The sequence below is a fragment of the Antechinus flavipes genome, chromosome 2 (genome assembly GCF_016432865.1).
Source record: "Antechinus flavipes isolate AdamAnt ecotype Samford, QLD, Australia chromosome 2, AdamAnt_v2, whole genome shotgun sequence".
Lineage (NCBI taxonomy): Eukaryota > Metazoa > Chordata > Mammalia > Dasyuromorphia > Dasyuridae > Antechinus > Antechinus flavipes.
In genome coordinates this window covers 315,898,622-315,917,871 of record NC_067399.1, presented here as the reverse complement: position 1 = coordinate 315,917,871, position 19,250 = coordinate 315,898,622, and the positions used below count along the sequence as shown (strand labels likewise).

Below are 19,250 nucleotides of genomic sequence, written 5' to 3'. Positions count from 1 at the left end.
TATTTCCTCTTCACAAAATCCTGGGAAGTACATTCTCTTTTTAATCCCCATTTTACACATGAGGAGAAACTAAAGCTAGCACAATTGTTCAGCTGGTAAATGAATTAAGCTGAGATTTGAACTCAGATCTTCCTGACTTTGGGTCCAGGATGCTATACAAAGCATCACCTAACAGAAATAAACATTTAAGTCACTTACCTCTCTCCTTTTCCTTCTCCCCCTCCACTCCACCACTTGGACTTTATCCTGTCTCCCCACTCCCACCTCTACCTCCAAAACTCTCTACCTGGAAATAATGGGAAAGTCATTCTCCAAGGGATGAGAAAGTGCAATGGCCAAAATGTTGTGGCACAACATAAAAATTGCTGAATTGGGAGCAAAAGTCTAGCATGAAATCCTGCTTTATTACCTGTGTGGCATTTATATATATATATATACACATACATATATATATATGGATAAAGACATAAGTATTATACTTATCCAATTTGGGTATCACATGGAACTAGGAAGAAAAGATTAATTTAAATGGGAAAGTCAGGATTCAAACTATCAAAAGCAGAATAGAACCTTGAATTGAATTTTATGTGGTGAAATTTAACAGAGCTAAATTTTTATTCCATGGTGGGGGATGACACACAAGAGGTATATCTTTTTTATATGGGAAAAATGATCAATAGATTTTAGAAGATAAAAAAGCCTAAATGAGCTAAACATTATCCATATGGCAGCACACACACACACACACACACACACACACACACACACACACACACACACAAACAAAAGTAATGCAACCTTACATCTCAATAAGAAAAGCATGTTGTCCCAGAACTGGGACATTTTAACCTAAGTCTCACCGTATACTACTCTTGGTCAAACTATATCTGGAACGTTTTATTCACTTCTGTACTGCCATGAGGAAGAGATTAGATTTACTCTGTTTGGTCCCAGATGGTAGAGCTAAGAGCATTAGGTAGAAGTTGTAGAGAGGCCTATTTAAACTAAACATGAAGAAAATTTTTCTAAAAATTTGGGCTGTCTAAAACTGGAATGGGCTGCTGAAACTAGAAGCTGGCTGACCCCGTTTTGATGGGTATATGTTGTGAGTAGATTATTTTGTTCAGATGAGATTATATGACCTCTGACATTCTATAATTCTGTCATTAGGATCCTTTTATCTGTCTGGATTTCAATTTCCTCATCCATAAAATGCTAAGTGATCCCAAAGGCTCTTTCTAGTTCTAAATTCTATAATCCCTTAAATAAAAGGGACTCTAACACAGACTAAAAGCTATTTAAGTTCAATGTGTATGTTGTTCTGGCACTTTGTTTTTCAGTTCCCCTTCAACCCCATTTTACACATATTCTTTTCCCTCCCTCCTCCCACCTCATGCCGTGGACCCAGAAAGTTCTATTTTGTTTCATATCTCAGTACCCAGTGTCCGGGCTGTGCAGTCTCCAATTTGTGGCTGGAGTCTCTGTTGTTCAGGAAAGCCTTCTGGGGAGTCTCCAGACCCAGGACCGGCTGGGTACATCATGACACAGAAAAGCTAGAAAAAGAAAGACAGAGATAATGATAATGGTGATGGTGATGATAACATTTCTGTAATACTTTGTTTTTGAGACTACGTCTCTTTCTGCCTCTTGCCAAGGATGAAAGTACAGCAACCATTCATAGGCAGCAATTCTAATTGTCACTGGAGCCAGATTTGATCTGTTTTATTTCCGACCTAGCCCACTTTGCCCCTCTCTTATATGGCATGGTGGTCCCTTGCTTTCAAGGGTTGAAGATAACTTTATCAGACTTAATACTGACACCTGATTGACTTGAGACAAATCAGAACTGTTCAAACAAAGCTTCAGTTTCCCAGTAGTAGGAATCACACCACATTCATTTATCATTTTCTATGTAAAAAAAAAGCACAGCATGTACATGTTGTCTGTTTTTAGTACCTGAAACTAGTGCAAATCTTAAGGTAACAAGTGTCTTCGTGCCCATTCAACAAAAGACTACAGGTGCCATCTGAAATGCTGAAAGGCTTATTGAGTGAAAATAATAATATTCAGTCTTCTTTTATATAGGCATCAATTTGTTTTGCAACAAAATCATCAATGCATGATAACCAAATCCTTCACTAGAAAACATCATACCATTGCTCATGTGCAATTTTCTATAATACACTTTTACTTGATACACATTTTTGTGGAATCAACCACTTTAGACAGTTGATGTTCAGAAAAAAAAAAAAAAAAGACTTCAAAAGAAAGTCACCATTTTAGCAGCTTAATTTTGACAGAATCTCTCATTTGCCTCTGTCCTAGTGCCCAGATATTCAACTTCCTAATCTTATGAGCTGGTTCCTATCCAGGAATCCCCTTATTAATGGTTTGGACATAAGGAGGTGAGATTCAGAGGGAAAAGTGGATGGAAAAAGAAGGGAGATGATGTTTTCATCACAACTTTGTGCATCTTTGGGATTCTGGGATTTAAAGAAGATTTGGCTTTATATTTTCCCAATGTATGTCCTCACCACTTTCAAATTATTTTATTTTGAAAACTTTTTCCCCTAAACTCTACAAACAGCCATTTTTGCTGTAGAATCTGTATGGTTAGTCCTACCAGTTTTGCTTGAGTGTTCTAATTCTTGTTCCTCACATTTTAATAGTAGCATGATGTAGTTGCAGGAGAAAAAAAGACCTGACTTTTGGAGGAAAGAAAACCTAAGTTCAAACTCTAGCTTCACCAAGAATGTTGGCAGTAAAGACCACAACCTGGAGTCAGGAAGACCTGAGTTCAAATCTAGTCACTAGATGTGTGACTGTAGTCAAGTCCCTTAACCTGTATTAGTCTCATTTTCCTAATCTAGATGATGGAGGTAATGATAACACCTACTTCTCAGGGTTGATGAAATGATATTTGAAAAGCTCTTTGCAAATCATCAAGCATTACAGAAATGTGAGTTATTTTTATTGTGGTTTTGTGTATGGATTTTCTTGGGTTTATGTTTCATCCTTATCTGTAAAATAAGATGAGGTCCTTTGAATTCATAATCTAGAATCCAATAATCACCCACCAAGTGCTGAATTTGTCAGCTGTCTTAGCCTCTGTTGCTCCACATCTGTAAAACAATAAGAATTAACACTTTCCTTCCCCAAAATAACTTCCAGGATTAAAGAAAAAGTTCAGTAGTATTTTTTGATATCCTTGAATAACCAAAAAATTGTATACACAGAAGACTATTTTTCAGTCAGGTCCCTTGGTGAGGCACTGGACAAATCCTGAGACAACACTTCAGAAATAAATCAGGTAATTTAGCCAAATTTTTTCCCTGTACTTATATGCTCTCTTGGCAGAGTGCATACATATATACTCCACTGCCACCTAATGGGAAGAACACATAAAGCCATCTTCATGAGACAGTATTTTAGAGATCTTTCTTGTGGCCATTTGCCCTAATTTTACTTCTCCAGAGTTTTCTGTTCAGGGTGCATTTAAGGTGACCAATCATATGATGTTCCCCGACCTTTCCAAATTCCATTGCCTGTTTCCATTTTCCAACCATATTCTCCATATTCTCTATCCAACTATACATGTCTCAGGTTTGTAGAGCTAGCAAAGAGAAATGAGACCATCTAGTCTACAGAAAATTGAATACCCCTGTATTGAAGTGTTTTATCATAGACTTTGCCTACTATTGGGCACGCATCTTTCTTCTACTTGACCCCTTCCCTCTGGTTTGAATAGGCATTATTTAATTAGCTGATAGAAGTTTTGTTTAAACATCTCTTTCAGAGTCATTTTGCACTTGATACCAGTATCAAAAACAATGTAAGACAAGTGAAGGAGTAAAGGAGTGTCTTCAGATGAAAAGGCACTGGGAATGTAAGCGTCATGGTGAGAGGTGATCCAGATGGCCAACTATCCCATTTCAAGCAAGATAGCATAGTGACATCCCCATCTTCCAAGTTCAGAGGATAACCCACATTCTTCATTATCATGTTTACAAAACAGTAAGAAATTCTCCAGTGAGGTAACCTGTGTGAACTATTTTACATCAGTCCAATAGTAATCAAGAATAAAGATAGCTGATAAATAACAATCATCAATATTATGAAGATTTTAATATAATTTTGAGGATACAGTGTGGATGACAGATTAAATGAGTTACTCCCAATAATCGATAGAATTTATGATATAAGCTATTATTGTCCTTTAGATAGATCATTTCCCCAAAACATACATTAAGGGATAGAAGTTGACCTAGAACAATAATGAACAAATACATGTTCAAATATACTTGATTGTTGGACAAGCTGAAAACAAAGGGATTTACTTTTATTAATGACTATCTCAGTTGAATATATTATTGAAGTTGTTGAAGGTGTTGAAGGACTTAAGATTGTCAAGAAATCTTTAAGACATGATAGGAACAATTCTATGGTCCTACATATAAATAATGCATATAGTTATTTTTGTGTTTATATAAGTATGTAAATTATTGAGGATAACTCATTTAATGTGTCATCCATATTTTGTCCTCAAAATTATCTTAAAATCATTTTAATATCAGCATTTGTTATCAGTTACCTTTACTTTACTTTACCTTTTTACATGAGGTGATCTTCACTCAGTGTCTGTCTTGTCTGTCTCTGATGATTTCTAACTTTTGTAGATATAATCAGGAAGGAATTATTTTTATCTCAACTTGGAAGAATGGGATTTCATTTGTGCTCGCATTCAAAGTGTTGGATCTATATTTGAGTTCTATCTTTAGTATTTATAATAGGGTCATAGATTTGAGTTAGAAGGGACCATAGAGGTCATCTGGTCCAATCCTGTTTTATAGATGAGGAAAGAAAAGCAGTTAAGAGGAGATAAGTGATTTTTCCAAGGTCACCAAGACAGGAATTGTTCAAGTTAGAATTAAACCCAAATCCATGGTTCTCCTACTTTCTTTCTTTTTTTTTTTTTTTTTTTTTTTACTTATTAGCTGTATACTCCCATGATGAAGTTATTAACCTGTTCTTGTCCCCATACAACTTACTAAAACTAATCTACTCGGACATAGATTGACTTTTAATTTGTATCGATAAATTCCCAAACAGAAGAGTGTCTTGTATTACCTGACATCTTTCGTCCCTTTTATATGGGTACCTAATTAAGAAATGTGAATTGTTCACTCAAAGATTATTTCCCTTTGGTACCAAAGGATGTATTTCTAGATACTGAACTAGATCCCAGAAGAATGATTTCCAGTTAACGAGTCAGTACAAATTTGTAACTTAAAAGCCATTATCATTGAATCTGCCGAACTTGTAAATAAAGACTAGAACTCCAGCATAGGGGCTCCTATGTCTCCTCCATTAGAATTCAAACTCCCATGATTTTGGCTTTCATGGCATCCAAAGACTTCACACAGTGAGCTGTTGATTTGGTAGGGGTGTGTGTGTGTGTGTGTGTGTGTGTGTGTGTGTGTGTGTGTGTGTGTGTGTGTGTGTCTGGGTTTTTTGGTTGTTGTTGTTGAACCTGTTATTTCATTGGCTTAGGCAACTCCAGTTAAAGAATTTCCTTTACAATGCAAATCACATCTTCTCTGCAATTTAGATTCTTAAAGAGAGTTGCCTGGAGGAAGTGAGAGATTAGGTGGGCTACTCAGTCATACAGCCAATACTTATCAAAGCTGAACTTGAACTTATGTCTTCCTGATTCTGAGGAGAGCTTGCAGCTCCTACATTAGTTTCCTCAACTGTAAAATGGGGATAATAACAGTACTTACCTCACAAGGTTATTGTGAGGATCAAATGAGATATTTGTAAAGTGCTTGGCACAGTGCCTGGCACATAGTAGTCATACTATAAATACTTATTCCCTTCTCTTTGCCCTTTCCTATATCATGAGATGATGAGATATGCAGAAGAGAGGCCTGAATGATATATAAATATAAAAAATTACTTAAGACTATTAAAGCATTATTATCTAGAAGTATTTAGCTTATATTAGGGTAGGTCAAGAAAGCTCAAATGTTAAAGGATACACTGAGATAGAGTTATTTTCCAACTTTATCAATAACTCTTCTCCAAGTGACAGATACCATAATAGCTTAAGGAATCCCAGAATTATAGTTTTCAAACCCTACTGATTAGACTCTATAGGAGAAATCTGGGTTTGCTTCCCTACCCTTTGCTTCAAGGGAATCATGAGAATAAAAATTAAAATTCATTTTTATATAATATTTTAAGTTTTTTTTTTTAATACCTTCCTCACAACTCTGTGAAGGTAGGTAGAAGTAATATATTATTTCCATCTCATAGATGAGGAAACAAATTCAGTGGTGCTGAATGACATGGTAACATAGCTAGGAAACATCAGTGCTGAGAATTGAACCTACAAAATCTTGACTTCAATATTCAGGTTCTTTTCATTAGGCCATGCTGTTTCTCAAGTTCACAACAACCTCATTTACAGCTTCATTGACCCTGAAGGTCAGGGAAGCTAAGGCCAGTGGTATTCCTAGAGCAAAAATTCTCTTTGACTTGACTCTAGTCTCAAATAACTATGTTGCTTTTGAATTAGCTAGGAATCAAAGGGAAAGTGACTGACTCCATTGGTCAAGAGGAAATTAGCATGCCAAAATAATAGCCTACAACATTTTTCCCCTTCAGGGAGATATTTCCAACTTCTTTTGCTTTGCAGAAGTAACCTGTTGTCTAAGATGGACTTATCTAACCTTTTAAATACCTACTGACTCTCATTAGTGGAGAAATGGATTCCTTCTGCTCAGGAAATGACCCGACAGTTGGAAATAAAGTCAAATAAGGTGTATTTGTATTCTCTTATTCAACAAAGAGCTGTGGCTAGCATAATGAATGCCTAAGAATATAAATGTTCTCATCACCTCTTACAGCATTTCTTACCTCTCATTCCTAAACTCTTGCCTCTTGTAATAATCATCTAGGGTTCTGAGAAGTCATTGAACCCAGGACCAAGAGATTATATTTCAGGAATTATTCCATTCAACTAATAGATTTCTTCTAGAGAATGGGCACACATCTAACTTCTTTCAAACAAATTGTTTGATTCTTTTTCTATGCATCCTGTCTTCCTTCTGGCTTAGTAACTTTCTTCTCCATGTCTTTTGTCCCTATATCACTATATTATTTCATGGAAGCCATGTGGTTGTGCATGGTGGAATACCATGATTCTCCAGATAATTAAAAAAGCAGGTAACTAAAAAGTCAATGTCAAAACTTACATGATGGGCCTAAGCAGCATAGATCTTTGATACTAAACTTGAAATGGAGGACCTACCCAGAAGGACCTAAAAGATATCTGAGAAATATATGATCAGAAATGAGGGTAGGTCAATCATATACAGTGAGAATGCACAGCCCAAAGCTTGCATTGGTGCCCACAAAATGTTGAATCATAGAAGAAAGCCATAGACACTCTATGAGAGATTTGTTGGAGTTCATGGACAAGAATCTCACAGATGAAATTGCAGTCTGCACTGTTGAAATAACCATATGGAAAAGATCACCATAACTATATGGAAATTGAATCATTTGAAATCAACCACCAAATTACTGACCTGACCTGTTGAAGTGCTGGAAGAACTTGTCAAGAAGTAAAAATAAAAACAAAAAACAAAAACGTCTCTGGATTCACCAACCAGTAAACTATAACTGAACTTCAACTCCAAGACATGAAATACAGCCTGGGATGGGGATGATCTCTGGGGAACTTCAATTTAAGTCGGAAAAGCAGCTTTAGCTCCGATAATGCTTTGGCTGCCGTCGGCTGTGTCGATAGAACGTGTGTGTTTGTCAGATACGGATCTTCCTCTCCAAGCCTCAGGATACTTTCCCAAATTTAAAAACAAAAAAACAAAAACAAAAACAAAAAACAAAAAACCTGTACAGGAGGAAACTGACCTCACCCTCCACTGAAATATTTTGTACTTGAAGTACAGCCACCATCTCTAGAGTAGAACATGATGGCAGCTCCTGACAGTCACCTGATTAAGAGGCTCTGGTTCAGTCCTAACTCAGAGGGAAATATAGCACCTGTGAGGGACCCACCCACAGCACCTGGGCACTCCCAGCCAAGCCTTGGTTTGATCCCGATGAACATAGGAGAAAAGATGACTGCCTCAGCCGACGGGAGGTTGCGAGGCCTGCTGTTGCCAGGTTCACCCTCCGAGATCACAATGACTAGGTGAGGTCATGGAATGTTGGAGATGAAATGAAAAGTGGAGGGAGGGAGGGAGGGGGGGGAGTAAGAGGCATGGGAGGCTCCCACTGAAACAGGGCCCTAGGGAAATTTCTCTGGGGTAAAGCAGGTGTCCTTGCCCCTATGACCAGGGGAAGCAAGCGTTCTCCTAACTGAGGGAACTGGGACAATATTCCCGCATGTCAGGTCACCTCAAGGACCAGCTCTTTCTGGGGCCTGCTATGATAGGAAAGTCACAACAGGTCACCAGGACTGGTTAATGGGAGGTTGAGGAGAACAAAGTTTGAAACAAAAGTGAAGGTACCAGTGTGCTTCTGGGGGAGAGACGAGCAAGGTGGTCAGCAGCCGGCAGCAACCCTGGGAAGGGCACTGACAACATGGAATATGATGATGATGATGATGAGGATACGCTTGAACAAGGTGAAAAGTCGTAACTTTTATCACCGCTCAGTTCTCTTGACTGCTGCCTCGGCTGGAAATGCGGGGATGGATTCCATGTGTCCTGAAAGCTGGCTTCTCCTCTCCCCTTGTTCCGTCTCCCTCTAGAACAGGATTTGTAGCACATTGATTTGGGGGTTGGAGGGAAGGTCAAGAACTGGTCAACAGGGACTTAGAATTGTAGAATTTTCGAGCTAGACAGGACCTTAGACCCAATCCAAATTCCATATATGTGTGTGTGTGTGTGTATGTGTGTGTGTGTTCATGTGTACATGAATATGTATATATACACATACACATATATAGTGTATGTATACCAGCATACATAAAATGCATACGTGGGTATGTACATGTGTGTGTAGATATACACAGGCACACATAGAAAATGTATGTGTATGTAGACATATGTGCATGTATTTGTGTGTTGTGTGTATACACACACACACACACATATATATACATTTTAAAAAATTCATTGAGGATCCATGGCTCAGAAAGATGAATTCATTTGTCTAATGATTCACAGAGATTTAGTGATTAAACTCAGATTCACTGTCCCCAAGCCAATTTTCTTTATATTACCCCATTATAGTATGTCTCATAGGCTGGTGAGAAGCTCCAAGAGTCTATAACTTTCATGCAAGAAATAAAAGCTCTCTTATTTCATTTCAAATCAGAGCTGCGGAATTGTGAGGGCCTTGCTTTTCCAGAGCCTACTATGAGTGGAACTCCATACCTAGGCTAGGATCAGAGTATCATACATTATAAGCTAGAAGCTACCTTAAACATCATCTAATACAAGCCTTCTTAAAGCTTTTCCACTCAACAACCCCTTTTCACCAAAGAACTTTCTATATAACCCCAGGTATATAGATATATAAAATAGGCATACAAATCAAATATTTACAATAAATCATAATTTCACAACCCCACTCATTCAATTACATGACCCCATCACAACCCTGGGGTTAAGAAATGTTTTAATACAAACTCCTCATTTTATAATCATCAGGCTTCAATAAGTTTAAATGATTTGCCAAGATCACACAGGTAAAAAGCAGAGACAGGATTTGAACCTGAGTCCTCTTGACTCCAAATAATGATGGCATGCCCCTTAAATGCCAACATCATGGCTTCCGTATACCATCCAGTCATTCCTTCTGATGCTGGTTCCAGAAATTCAGCATTTTACTTTCATATAACAAAAAAAAAAAATCCCATAATTAAACAGGTTCAAGAATTTCAAATGATTACTCAAATGACATAAGAGCATAAAACATAAGGGGAAATCCCATTACTTTCTTGTTTTCTTCATCAATAACAGTGAACAGTGAAATAAGCACGAAATCATGATATTTTAACATTTAATTTCAATTGAAAGATTTTTCTCCATCCTCTCATTCCCCTAGAAATATTAGCTAAAGATTGAAAAGGAAAGGAGTTAATCTTATTTGGTTAGGTAGCATGGCAATATAGTAGCTAGATAACTGAACTTAGGTCAAGAAGACCTAAGTTCAGATTTTTCCTCAAACCCTTATTAGCTTTGTGATTCTGGGCAAGTCATGTAATCACTATAAACTGAGGATGATAATAGCAACTATATCACAAATGTATTATGAGGATCAAGTAAGCTAACATGCTTTATAAGTGCAGGCTGTTATCATTTGGAAGCCAAATTAAACTTCTTATTCCTCTCCAATTGTATTTGGGATCCAAACCAATTTTTCAGTCCATGTCTGACATTAGAAATAATAATAATAAACTTGGGGAACTCCCACTAAGGAAACTCCTTTTATAGATGTTGATCCATAACTTAAAGTTATGGGGAGTTCACTTGGAACAGTGAGAAGATACATGACTTGCCTACAGTCACACAACTAAGACATGTTGAAGGAAGAACTTGAACCCAAGGCTTCCTGACTCTAAAGAGAGGCCTATACATCCACTGCATTACCCTGCTTTTCCTTTTTCTTTACCCAAAAGAAAAATTGTAAGTTGAGCAAATCACGAAGACAGTATCATGGAAAGAAGGATGAAAAGTGATCGGCCAAGTCATATATATGCAGAGTCAAAATCAAGACCTGTTAGCAGATTTTCCAGTGTTCTCAGATGAACAGTAACCAGGGAACGCAGGAAAGAAGCCCTCAGGTCTTCCCAGACAAGTTTAGCATAGACCAAAGGCTAGTTTTGCACTTAATACTTATGAATTGAATTGACTACTGCTAGCAAAGACATGAGGAGGGGGAGGCATAGGTGTGGAGAAGAGAAATATTTAGACAGGCATCTGTCATTGAATCCAAGTGTTAAGAGATCAAAAGTACCTAGAGATATTCTTACTCAACCCCTTTGTTTACAGATAACTTGTCAGAAGTCAAAAATACTTCTTCTTCAAAGATAGGCCACTTTATCATCAAGATAAATAAAAACCCAGAATCAAGATAGAGGGCTAGGGGAAGGATGGGAATCGGGTGACTAGACATAATGATCTAGATTTATTCCCAAGGAGTTCTTGAGAAAGAGGTAGATTTGGATGGTTTCTGATTGATCTGGAGAAAAGTACAGAGGGAGATGGGCATTTCTTCCCTCTTTTTTTTTTTTTTTCTTTCTAGAGGAGGCCACCCAACAGATAGAGAAAAGTGATTCTGAAGAAGATATCATCTGTGTGGTAGAATCTACTCCAGTCATTGAAAAAGAAAAAGCCCAGCCTGAGAGCTACGAAACAGACCTTGAGATCGAAGGTGAGCCTGCAGCACATTTGGGTGGGGCCCCAGCATTTGTGTCAGAACAGACCTCTCCCCATTATTTTATTTACAGGGGTGAGGGGTGGAGCGAAAAGGGAATATGATTTCTTCCTCAGAGTAAAAGATGCTAGTATGTCTTCATTGGTAGGGTAGATCCTATGGTCCCTGCCATAGAAATCACTTAATGAATAACAAGAGCTAACATTTATATAGTGGGTACAATGTGCCAGGCACTATGCAAAATGTTTTACAATGATTATCTTATTTGATTCTCACAACACCTCATGAAGTAGATGTTATTATAATCCTCATTTTACAGATGAGGAAACTGAGGCAGTCAAGGTTAAATGACTTGCTCAACGTCACACAGCTAGTAGGAATCTGAGGCTGGATTTGAACTTAGATCTTCCTAACTCCAAACCTAGCACTTAAACCCTGAATCACATAAGGGCTCTGTTCAACAACTACAAATCACGTACTGTGGGAGAAGCAAAAGTGTGCAAGACATGGTGCCTCGGCCACAAGGAACTGACAATTTAGTCTGCCTTAACAGACGCCTTGATAGCAAATTGCAGATGTTGCTGGTTTGGGGCGGCTATGTGTTTCATTAAATGGCTATCCTATGCATTATCTTTCATTATTAAAATATAAACTCCTTGTAGATAGGGGCTAGGGTTTTTTTTTGCTTGCATTTGTATCCTTAATACTTAGGACAGTGCCTGGCTCATAGTAAATGCTTTGCTTTCTCTATCACCATACTGCTGTTGCAACTATCAAATATATTTATACAACTTGATGACTTGAAAAGTTTTACATGACAAGTGTCAGTCAGTCATTCAATCAATTAGCATTTATTAAACATCTACCTGGACCAAGCACAGTGACAACCTGCTTTCACTCACCTGACAATTAAGACCTGGATACCTGAACATATTTATTTTCCATGACAAATTTCAGGAAAGCCAGGAAGGGTCTTCAGGATTTGTCAGTTTGTTTAAAGAGCCCTGAAGTCTATTCCCATGAAATCTTTATTTTCATGTCACTAACAAGTTTCTTCTGTTGATATCTACTAAACTGAAAAGTGTGGGACATAAAGGTGTCCCTTATATGTCAGCATGATCTAGTATCATTAAATAGATAATGGCTCACTGACTGGGGGTGGAAACCCACCACCAATGGAAAGCCTTACCTGTTGGCCTGGCTTTGGGAGAATTTGCCTAGCTACCTCTCTTAAGATCCTCTAATCCAACTGACCATCTGACCCTCTTCAATAGAGTCACAATACCCCAATGGACCAATCAGGCATTTTCCTAGTGGCCTAAGAAACCTGCTGTTTTTTTAATTTATCCATCTATTTAGTTTACATTTTGGATTATGAGGGAAAAGGAAGGGAAAAATAAGTACAATATTAGGGAAGTTAGCATCAAAATATAATGAAGTCAAATCAATAAGCATTTATTAAATACTTGCCATGTGCTAGGCACTATGCTAAGGCTTGGTAATTTCTCTTTGGAAACTCTACTTAGTCTCTCAGGATCATGTGAATTTTTCCATCCAATTTTGTGTAAGTTGTTTACCTATACCCAAAAGCTTAGGGTACCTGAGATCATTTAGAGCTTTATACATGTGAGTCTGTATCAAAAAAAGGGAGACAGAGTGAGAGATAAACCAGGGAGAAAGGGGGGCTTATTCTAATCCAAAGAAATCTGGTCCAGTTTGGAGTTGGCTTTGTTCCAAAGAGTCCAAGGAGGCCAGGTCAGATCTTGGTCTTTAGAGTGCATTTAGATACAACTAGATTATGGATATGACAATGATTTCCTCAACAAATTTGAATGCACAAGGGGATCCTTTTTGCAAACTGGATCCCAAGAGTGTTTTAGATATGAAACCAGTTTAGGTGCAAAGTGGACTTTTATAGGCAGTTACACACACACACACACACACACACACACACACACACACACCCCTCAGCCCAAAGAATCCTGAGTTTGAGTTTGACCTAGGTATGGGAGTTCAGGCTAGAGCAATGACCCAATGCAGCGTGAGTTAAAAAGAGCCATGTATATGGAGTGCTCATGAACTGTGAACTGGCTTCATGGTTTACTGAGTTAATAATATAAACCACTTAAAAAGTATTTGGGAGAAAATAAAAATAAAGGAGAGGACTACGAGATACACTGGAGTAGCCAGCAAGCCCCTCATCTCCACAGAGTTGGCTGGAGTTAAATGTGATAAGCTCAAATTCTGGATCTCATTGCTAAAATTTCAGAAAGGACCCAATTTATCTTTTTTCCAACACTTTTCTTCTAGTACCCAACAACAACAAAAAAGTATTTATTAGACACCTATTTACCCTGTAATAAGTGCTTTGTTCTACACCAGACATACAAAGACGAAAGCCAAGTAGGACCTCCCCTTGAGGAGCTTGCATTCTAATGCATAATACTAGTACAGGTAATAAACAAAACAAATAAGTCTATGGATTCTCCCCAAAATCTGATCACAAAAGCAATAGGAGGAACTCAACTTTGTGGACTAGTGTCTCAATTATAATCAGAGGCAAGTAGAACATGGATGGCAATGGGTTTAGAGCCAGAGAGGACCGGCCCCTCAGGGGTTACTTTATCCAGCTTTTTCATTTTTCTGAAGGTAAAGGTGAAGCTCGCCAAGGTTAGGGCACTTGTCCAAGGTCACCTAACTAGAGATTTCAAATCTAGGGCCCCAGCATTCTTTCCACCATACTATGCTGTCCCTTCCTAGGTCTGCTCCAGGAAATATTTCTCATGCTCCCAGGAATGTACTTCCAGGACATAGCTAGATTTTGCCAGAAGGCAACAAATAGGCTAAAGAGCAGGTGTGAAAGGCCATAAGAGGATGGTTATTGTTTGTCCTTTGTTTCTCCAAGAGGATGGGTGACCTTAGAAGAGGGATGTCTTGGCTTACAAGCGAATTGTGAGAAGGCTGTTCAAAGTCATGAGCCTCACTTCCTCCTCCAGTCGCAAGACTTAGGTCAGGATGGCTGACCATGGCTCCCCAAGAACCAAGCAGTCTCCCTAGAAACCAAGTGTCCTACAGCTACCCTTACATTCACCTTTCTTTGCTGCAGGAGTTGAGCATTGACTCAGGGACACAACCAGTGAAATAGAAAACAGTTTACTCTGCCAGTTTATTTTTTAAAGTTCCTGAGGCTCTTATTGATACAATCAGCTCCTTAGTCTCTACCACACAAGCTAAAACTCCTACCTCTTCCACTTCCTCATATAGCCCTTGGGGTTGCATGCTGTTTGTTTTGTTTGTTTGGAGGCGCTTTCCCCATGCTTTATTTTAATGCTCCTGATTTTACCTGGAAACAAATGTTGAGAAGTGGGAAGGACACATTACTCGGTGTGTATGTGGTTCTTCAGGGGAATGGACCTGCTACGCTGAAGGTTGCCTTGAAATGAAGCCATGGAGAAGAAAGCTAAGAATAAGGCCAAAAGCATCAGGTGCCAGCGTTACAACAAAAATAGAATTTGTCCCAAGGACAAACCGGGAGACAGATGCAACCTCATGGAATATAACCTCTGAAGGCTGTGTTTGGCTTAGGAAATTCAGACAATGGCTGGTGACAGACAAAGCTGACAGCTGCTCTGTCTCATCTGTATCCCTGCAGTCACGTCAGGGGCTGTAAGCCCCATCTGAAGCAGGGGTTCTTAATTCTTTTAAATCATAGCCCCATTTGTCAGTCTGATGAAACCTATGGACCCCTTTTCAGAGTATTGTTTGTAATATATAACATTAAATACATAGAATCACAAAAGAAACCAAGCATATTAGAATGCAGGTGTCAAAATATTTTTTAAAACGAGTTTGTGGACCCTATGGTAATAATACCTGCTTTTAAAAGAAAAAGCCCCTCACTAGGAGCCCCAAATAACATTATCCTTTTATCCCAAGAGGGAAGAATCAGTTGGCATCAGAGGACATTGCTGGACATTGGTAAGATGGGGCAGCATTAGCAAGAGGGCCAAATCAGAACAATGCCCAGTCAGGGATAAGAGGTTACCTCCCCTAAAGGGCTATTCTTCATCAGCTGTGCCATGACATCCTTCACATTCAAAAAATGATCATTTTGGATCTGAAAGGGAAGGTCAGTATGTCGGTACCTATACCTACTGGGTAAGCTACCCTGTAGATGTTTTCCTTTCCCTGACAAAGGCAACCCTCTCTTTCTTGGAAATGTTTGTGCTTAACTGGCCAAAATCCTTGGGATTAGAAGGAAAACAGACGCAAAATTTAGATCCAAGTCGGACACAGAGATATCAGCCAATAATCTCAAGGTTCTTCCCTTTCCAGTTCATCCTCCACCCAGCCACCAAAATGATTTTCATAAAGTGCAGATCTGATACATGTCACTAAGATTCAAGCAACTTCAGTGTCTTTCTATTTTTTCTAGGGTAAAGTACAACCTATTTATTTCTTATCTAAAACCCTTTATAATCTAGCTTTGGGTTTGTTTTTCCAACTTTGTAATACATGAATATCTTTAATGTATGCTGCATTCTAATGCAATCACCCTAGTTGCTCTTTTCCATGTATAGTATTCCATTCAGTTCTTTCTCTATTACTTTGCAGAGACTTGTCTCTTCCCCTTTCCATCTCTTAAAATCCCTCACTTCTTAGAAAGCTCATTCCAAGTGCCATCTTCTAGGATTTCCTAATCTCCCAAACTACTACTGCCTCTACAACCTCCTGAAATTATTTTGTAGATATATTTTTATTTATCTCTATATATGAATCTTATTTTATTCCCCTAAGATGAAAGCTTCTTTTGGGCAGGAATTGTTTCACTTTTGTCTTTGTATTTCCAAAGATCATAAGATATTGGATCTTAAGCTGAAAGGGACTTTAGAGGACCTCTAAGTTAATCCCCTCTTTTTAAAAATGAGGAAACTGAGTTCCAGAGAAGTTGAGATTTACCCAAGTTCACCGAGGTAGCAAGCATCAAAGGCCTCTGTCTCTAGAGCCACACCTTGTACAAAGGCTCAGTTGCATCAAAGCCTTCATAAATACTCGATTGATTGATTCTTCTATAATGCTTTTATGATCCTATAAAGATTCAAAACCTTGAAAGCCCACTCTAAATGACTCCATTTTGGATGAAGGATATCACCTATTTTTTTTTCTTTGAAAGCTTGGAGTACCTCTAACCTTATTCCCCAAGGAAGCATTTTGTTAGGTTGCACCTTCTAGGTTTGTTCTCTCAGTCTTATAGCAGCCCTAAAGAGGCTCACTCATAGTGATAAATCCTAAAGAATCATATTAATAGATGGATAGATAGATAAAAAAATTATTAAATATTATGTACTAAGAACTATATTAAATGTTGGGAATGCAAATAGAAAAGTAAGACAATGGTTTCTTCCCAGAATGTTGGCTATCAGTCCTGGGATGGAAGCATTTGCCATTCCCAAAGCTCTTGGACTTAGGGTTCTTGACAGCCTTCATCAGGGACTGAGGGAAAGTGGTGGTCAAGGTGATGGTGGTAGTCTAACTTGCCCAGCCACATTCTGCCTCCTATCTCTCCCTCTAATACTTGCTGCTTCTGTTAGGCTGACTTGCCTATCCTATGGGGACTTGGTGGGACTGGCTGGCCCTTTCCCAATAGGAGAGGCCTCTTAGGATGATTGCTATAAGGGCTGCTCTGGAAGGAGCTACTACTCCCAAACCTTCTTGGTCTGGGCCTTAGGAGATCAGGCTGGTGATGATAAGGTAGGTGTCTTCTCCAAAATGATTTCTCCCTTCAAGGATGGTTATGGGTCCTGAACCAGCTTCAAAGGTTAGAAACCATCTAATCCAATTCCCTTATTCTTACAGACAAGGAAACTGAGGCTCAGAAAAGCTAAGTGATTTGTTCAGGGTCACACAGGTAGTGAGCAGAAAAGCTGATTTGAACCCAGATCCTTTGTGTCCAAGGGAAAAGAGCAAAGAAGTGGGGTAGACCTGGAGGAAGGGAAGCAAGGGGAAGGTTGGAAAAGAAAGTGCTCTGACTCTGCTTCTTGTATTTTTTCTCAGCTGACTCGGAGAAGACTTTCACCACAGGACAGGAGGATCTCTACCGAGAAGCCTGCAAGCTTGTAGGAGTGATTCCTGTTTCTTACTTCATCAGAAACATGGAGGAAGCCCACATGAACCTCAGTCATCATGGGCTGGGACCCAAGGGTACCAAAGCCATTGCTATAGCCTTAGTGGTGAGTATCACCAAAGCAAGATTCAGAGGCAGGAAAGAAGGCTGTAAAATGGTGGCCATGGGAGGAGGGCCTGGAATTTGCACAATCTTCCCTTTATCCCAATTACATTCTGGATGATTAACACCTCCTTCTTTCCATCAGCATTCCCCACTTTACCACAGCAAATAGGTTGCAGATGCTAGGAAGGAAGGATTTCTTCCTTTAAGTCTGAGACATACCTCTCTTTTGATTACTGGGGCTGTGCTATTATCTGGCACTGTGCTCTCTTATTCAGGAAAATAAATCAACATCCCCATCAACATTTCTAACAGCAAGGAATAGGACTGGGAATCAAACTGAGTTACCACCCAACAAATGGGTTACACAGATGCCAGAGTAATATTCTTTCTTTCTTTCTTTCTTTTTTTTACCAGAGCATTTATTTTTGTTGTTGTTGTAAATGGGTTTTTCTCTTTTTTAATTTATTTATTAGTTTTTGACATTGGAAGGGAAAGGAAGGGAAGGGAAGGGAAAAGAAAAAAAGGGAAGGGAAAGGAAGGGAAAAAAAGGGAAAGGAAGGAAAAGGAAGGGAAAAAAAGGGAAAGGAAGGAAGGAAGGAAAAGGAAGGGAAAGGAAGGGAAGGGAAGGGAAGGAAAAGGAAAGGAAAGGAAAGGAAAGAGAGGGAAAGGAAGGAAAGGGAAGGATAAAGGAAGGGAAGGGAAAAGAAAAGAAAGGGGAAGAGAAATGAAGGGAAAAGAAAGGAAAGGAAGGAAAGGGAAGAGAAGGGAAGGGAAAGAAAGGGAAAGGAAGGGAAGAGGAAAGAAAAAGGGGAAGGGAAATGGGGGAAAGGAAAGGGGAAGAGAAAGGGGAAGGGAAGGGGAAAGGAAAAGAAAGGAAAAGACTTTAATGGATCAATGAAACCATCAATGTAGTTACTTCCTCCACCAAAATATGCCAAATTTAATCTCATTATGCTTCTCATTCTGTCCAGCATCTGTTATGTTTATGCTGACTTCTATGGCACATATAGGACTGAGTATTATGAGGATAATTGTAATAGATTTCTTGCATTATAGTGCTATTCATGACTGATATCCTATTCACTGTCTCCCCCCCCCCCCCTTTTTTTTAAGAGTTCTAGAACTGGTTCATTGGGAACCAAGTATGGCAAAAATAAATCCTGAGGAAAATGTATATCAGCTCTTTAAAGTCAGGGACTGCTGAGTTTTTGTTGGCTTTTTTGTCTTTGCCTTGATATCTCTAGTGCCTAACACAGTGCCTTACTTGTAGTATGGGCTTATTAAATGTTTAATTGAATTGAACTGATGTTTAGGAGGACAAAAAAGCATGGGTATGACAGGAAATTGATTGGACTGACAACTTTTCCTTTGTCCATTCCCACAATGGCAGATGAAGTCAATTAACCAATCTATCAATCAACAAGTAGGTACTGCCAGGTCCTGGGGGTATCCATTGCCATCTTCTTTTTAGAAATAATTATGCACCTTGTATTTTTTAAATGGGGAAGGGAGTAAGAGGGCATAATAATCTATATAGCACCTACTATGTCCCAGGCATTGTGCTAGATGATTTTCAGTTATGATCTCTTTTGATCCTCATAACAACCCT

At 38.8% G+C, this 19,250-nt stretch overlaps 2 protein-coding genes across 5 annotated transcripts in view; one reads left to right on the top strand and one right to left on the bottom strand.

The window, feature by feature from the left end:
- Positions 1-19,250, bottom strand: part of ANGEL1 (angel homolog 1) — a 117,014-nt gene that overhangs the window by 18,179 nt on the left and 79,585 nt on the right. For 2 of the 4 annotated variants that reach the window (XM_051977533.1, XM_051977532.1), the window contains exon 3: positions 1,439-1,553. In XM_051977533.1, the coding sequence (XP_051833493.1) occupies positions 1,439-1,541 (103 nt within the window). In that variant the 5' untranslated portion in view covers positions 1,542-1,553. Of the gene's footprint in view, positions 1-1,438; positions 1,554-7,592; positions 8,160-19,250 lie in introns of those variants that run through there. The other 2 variants (XM_051977531.1, XM_051977534.1) reach the window with 2 other exon arrangements.
- Positions 8,296-19,250, top strand: part of LRRC74A (leucine rich repeat containing 74A) — a 64,677-nt gene continuing 53,722 nt past the window's right edge. The window contains exons 1-3 of the mRNA XM_051977538.1: positions 8,296-8,653; positions 11,281-11,409; positions 17,467-17,642. Of these exons, the coding sequence (XP_051833498.1) occupies positions 8,611-8,653; positions 11,281-11,409; positions 17,467-17,642 (348 nt within the window). The 5' untranslated portion in view covers positions 8,296-8,610. The remainder of the gene's footprint in view (positions 8,654-11,280; positions 11,410-17,466; positions 17,643-19,250) is intronic.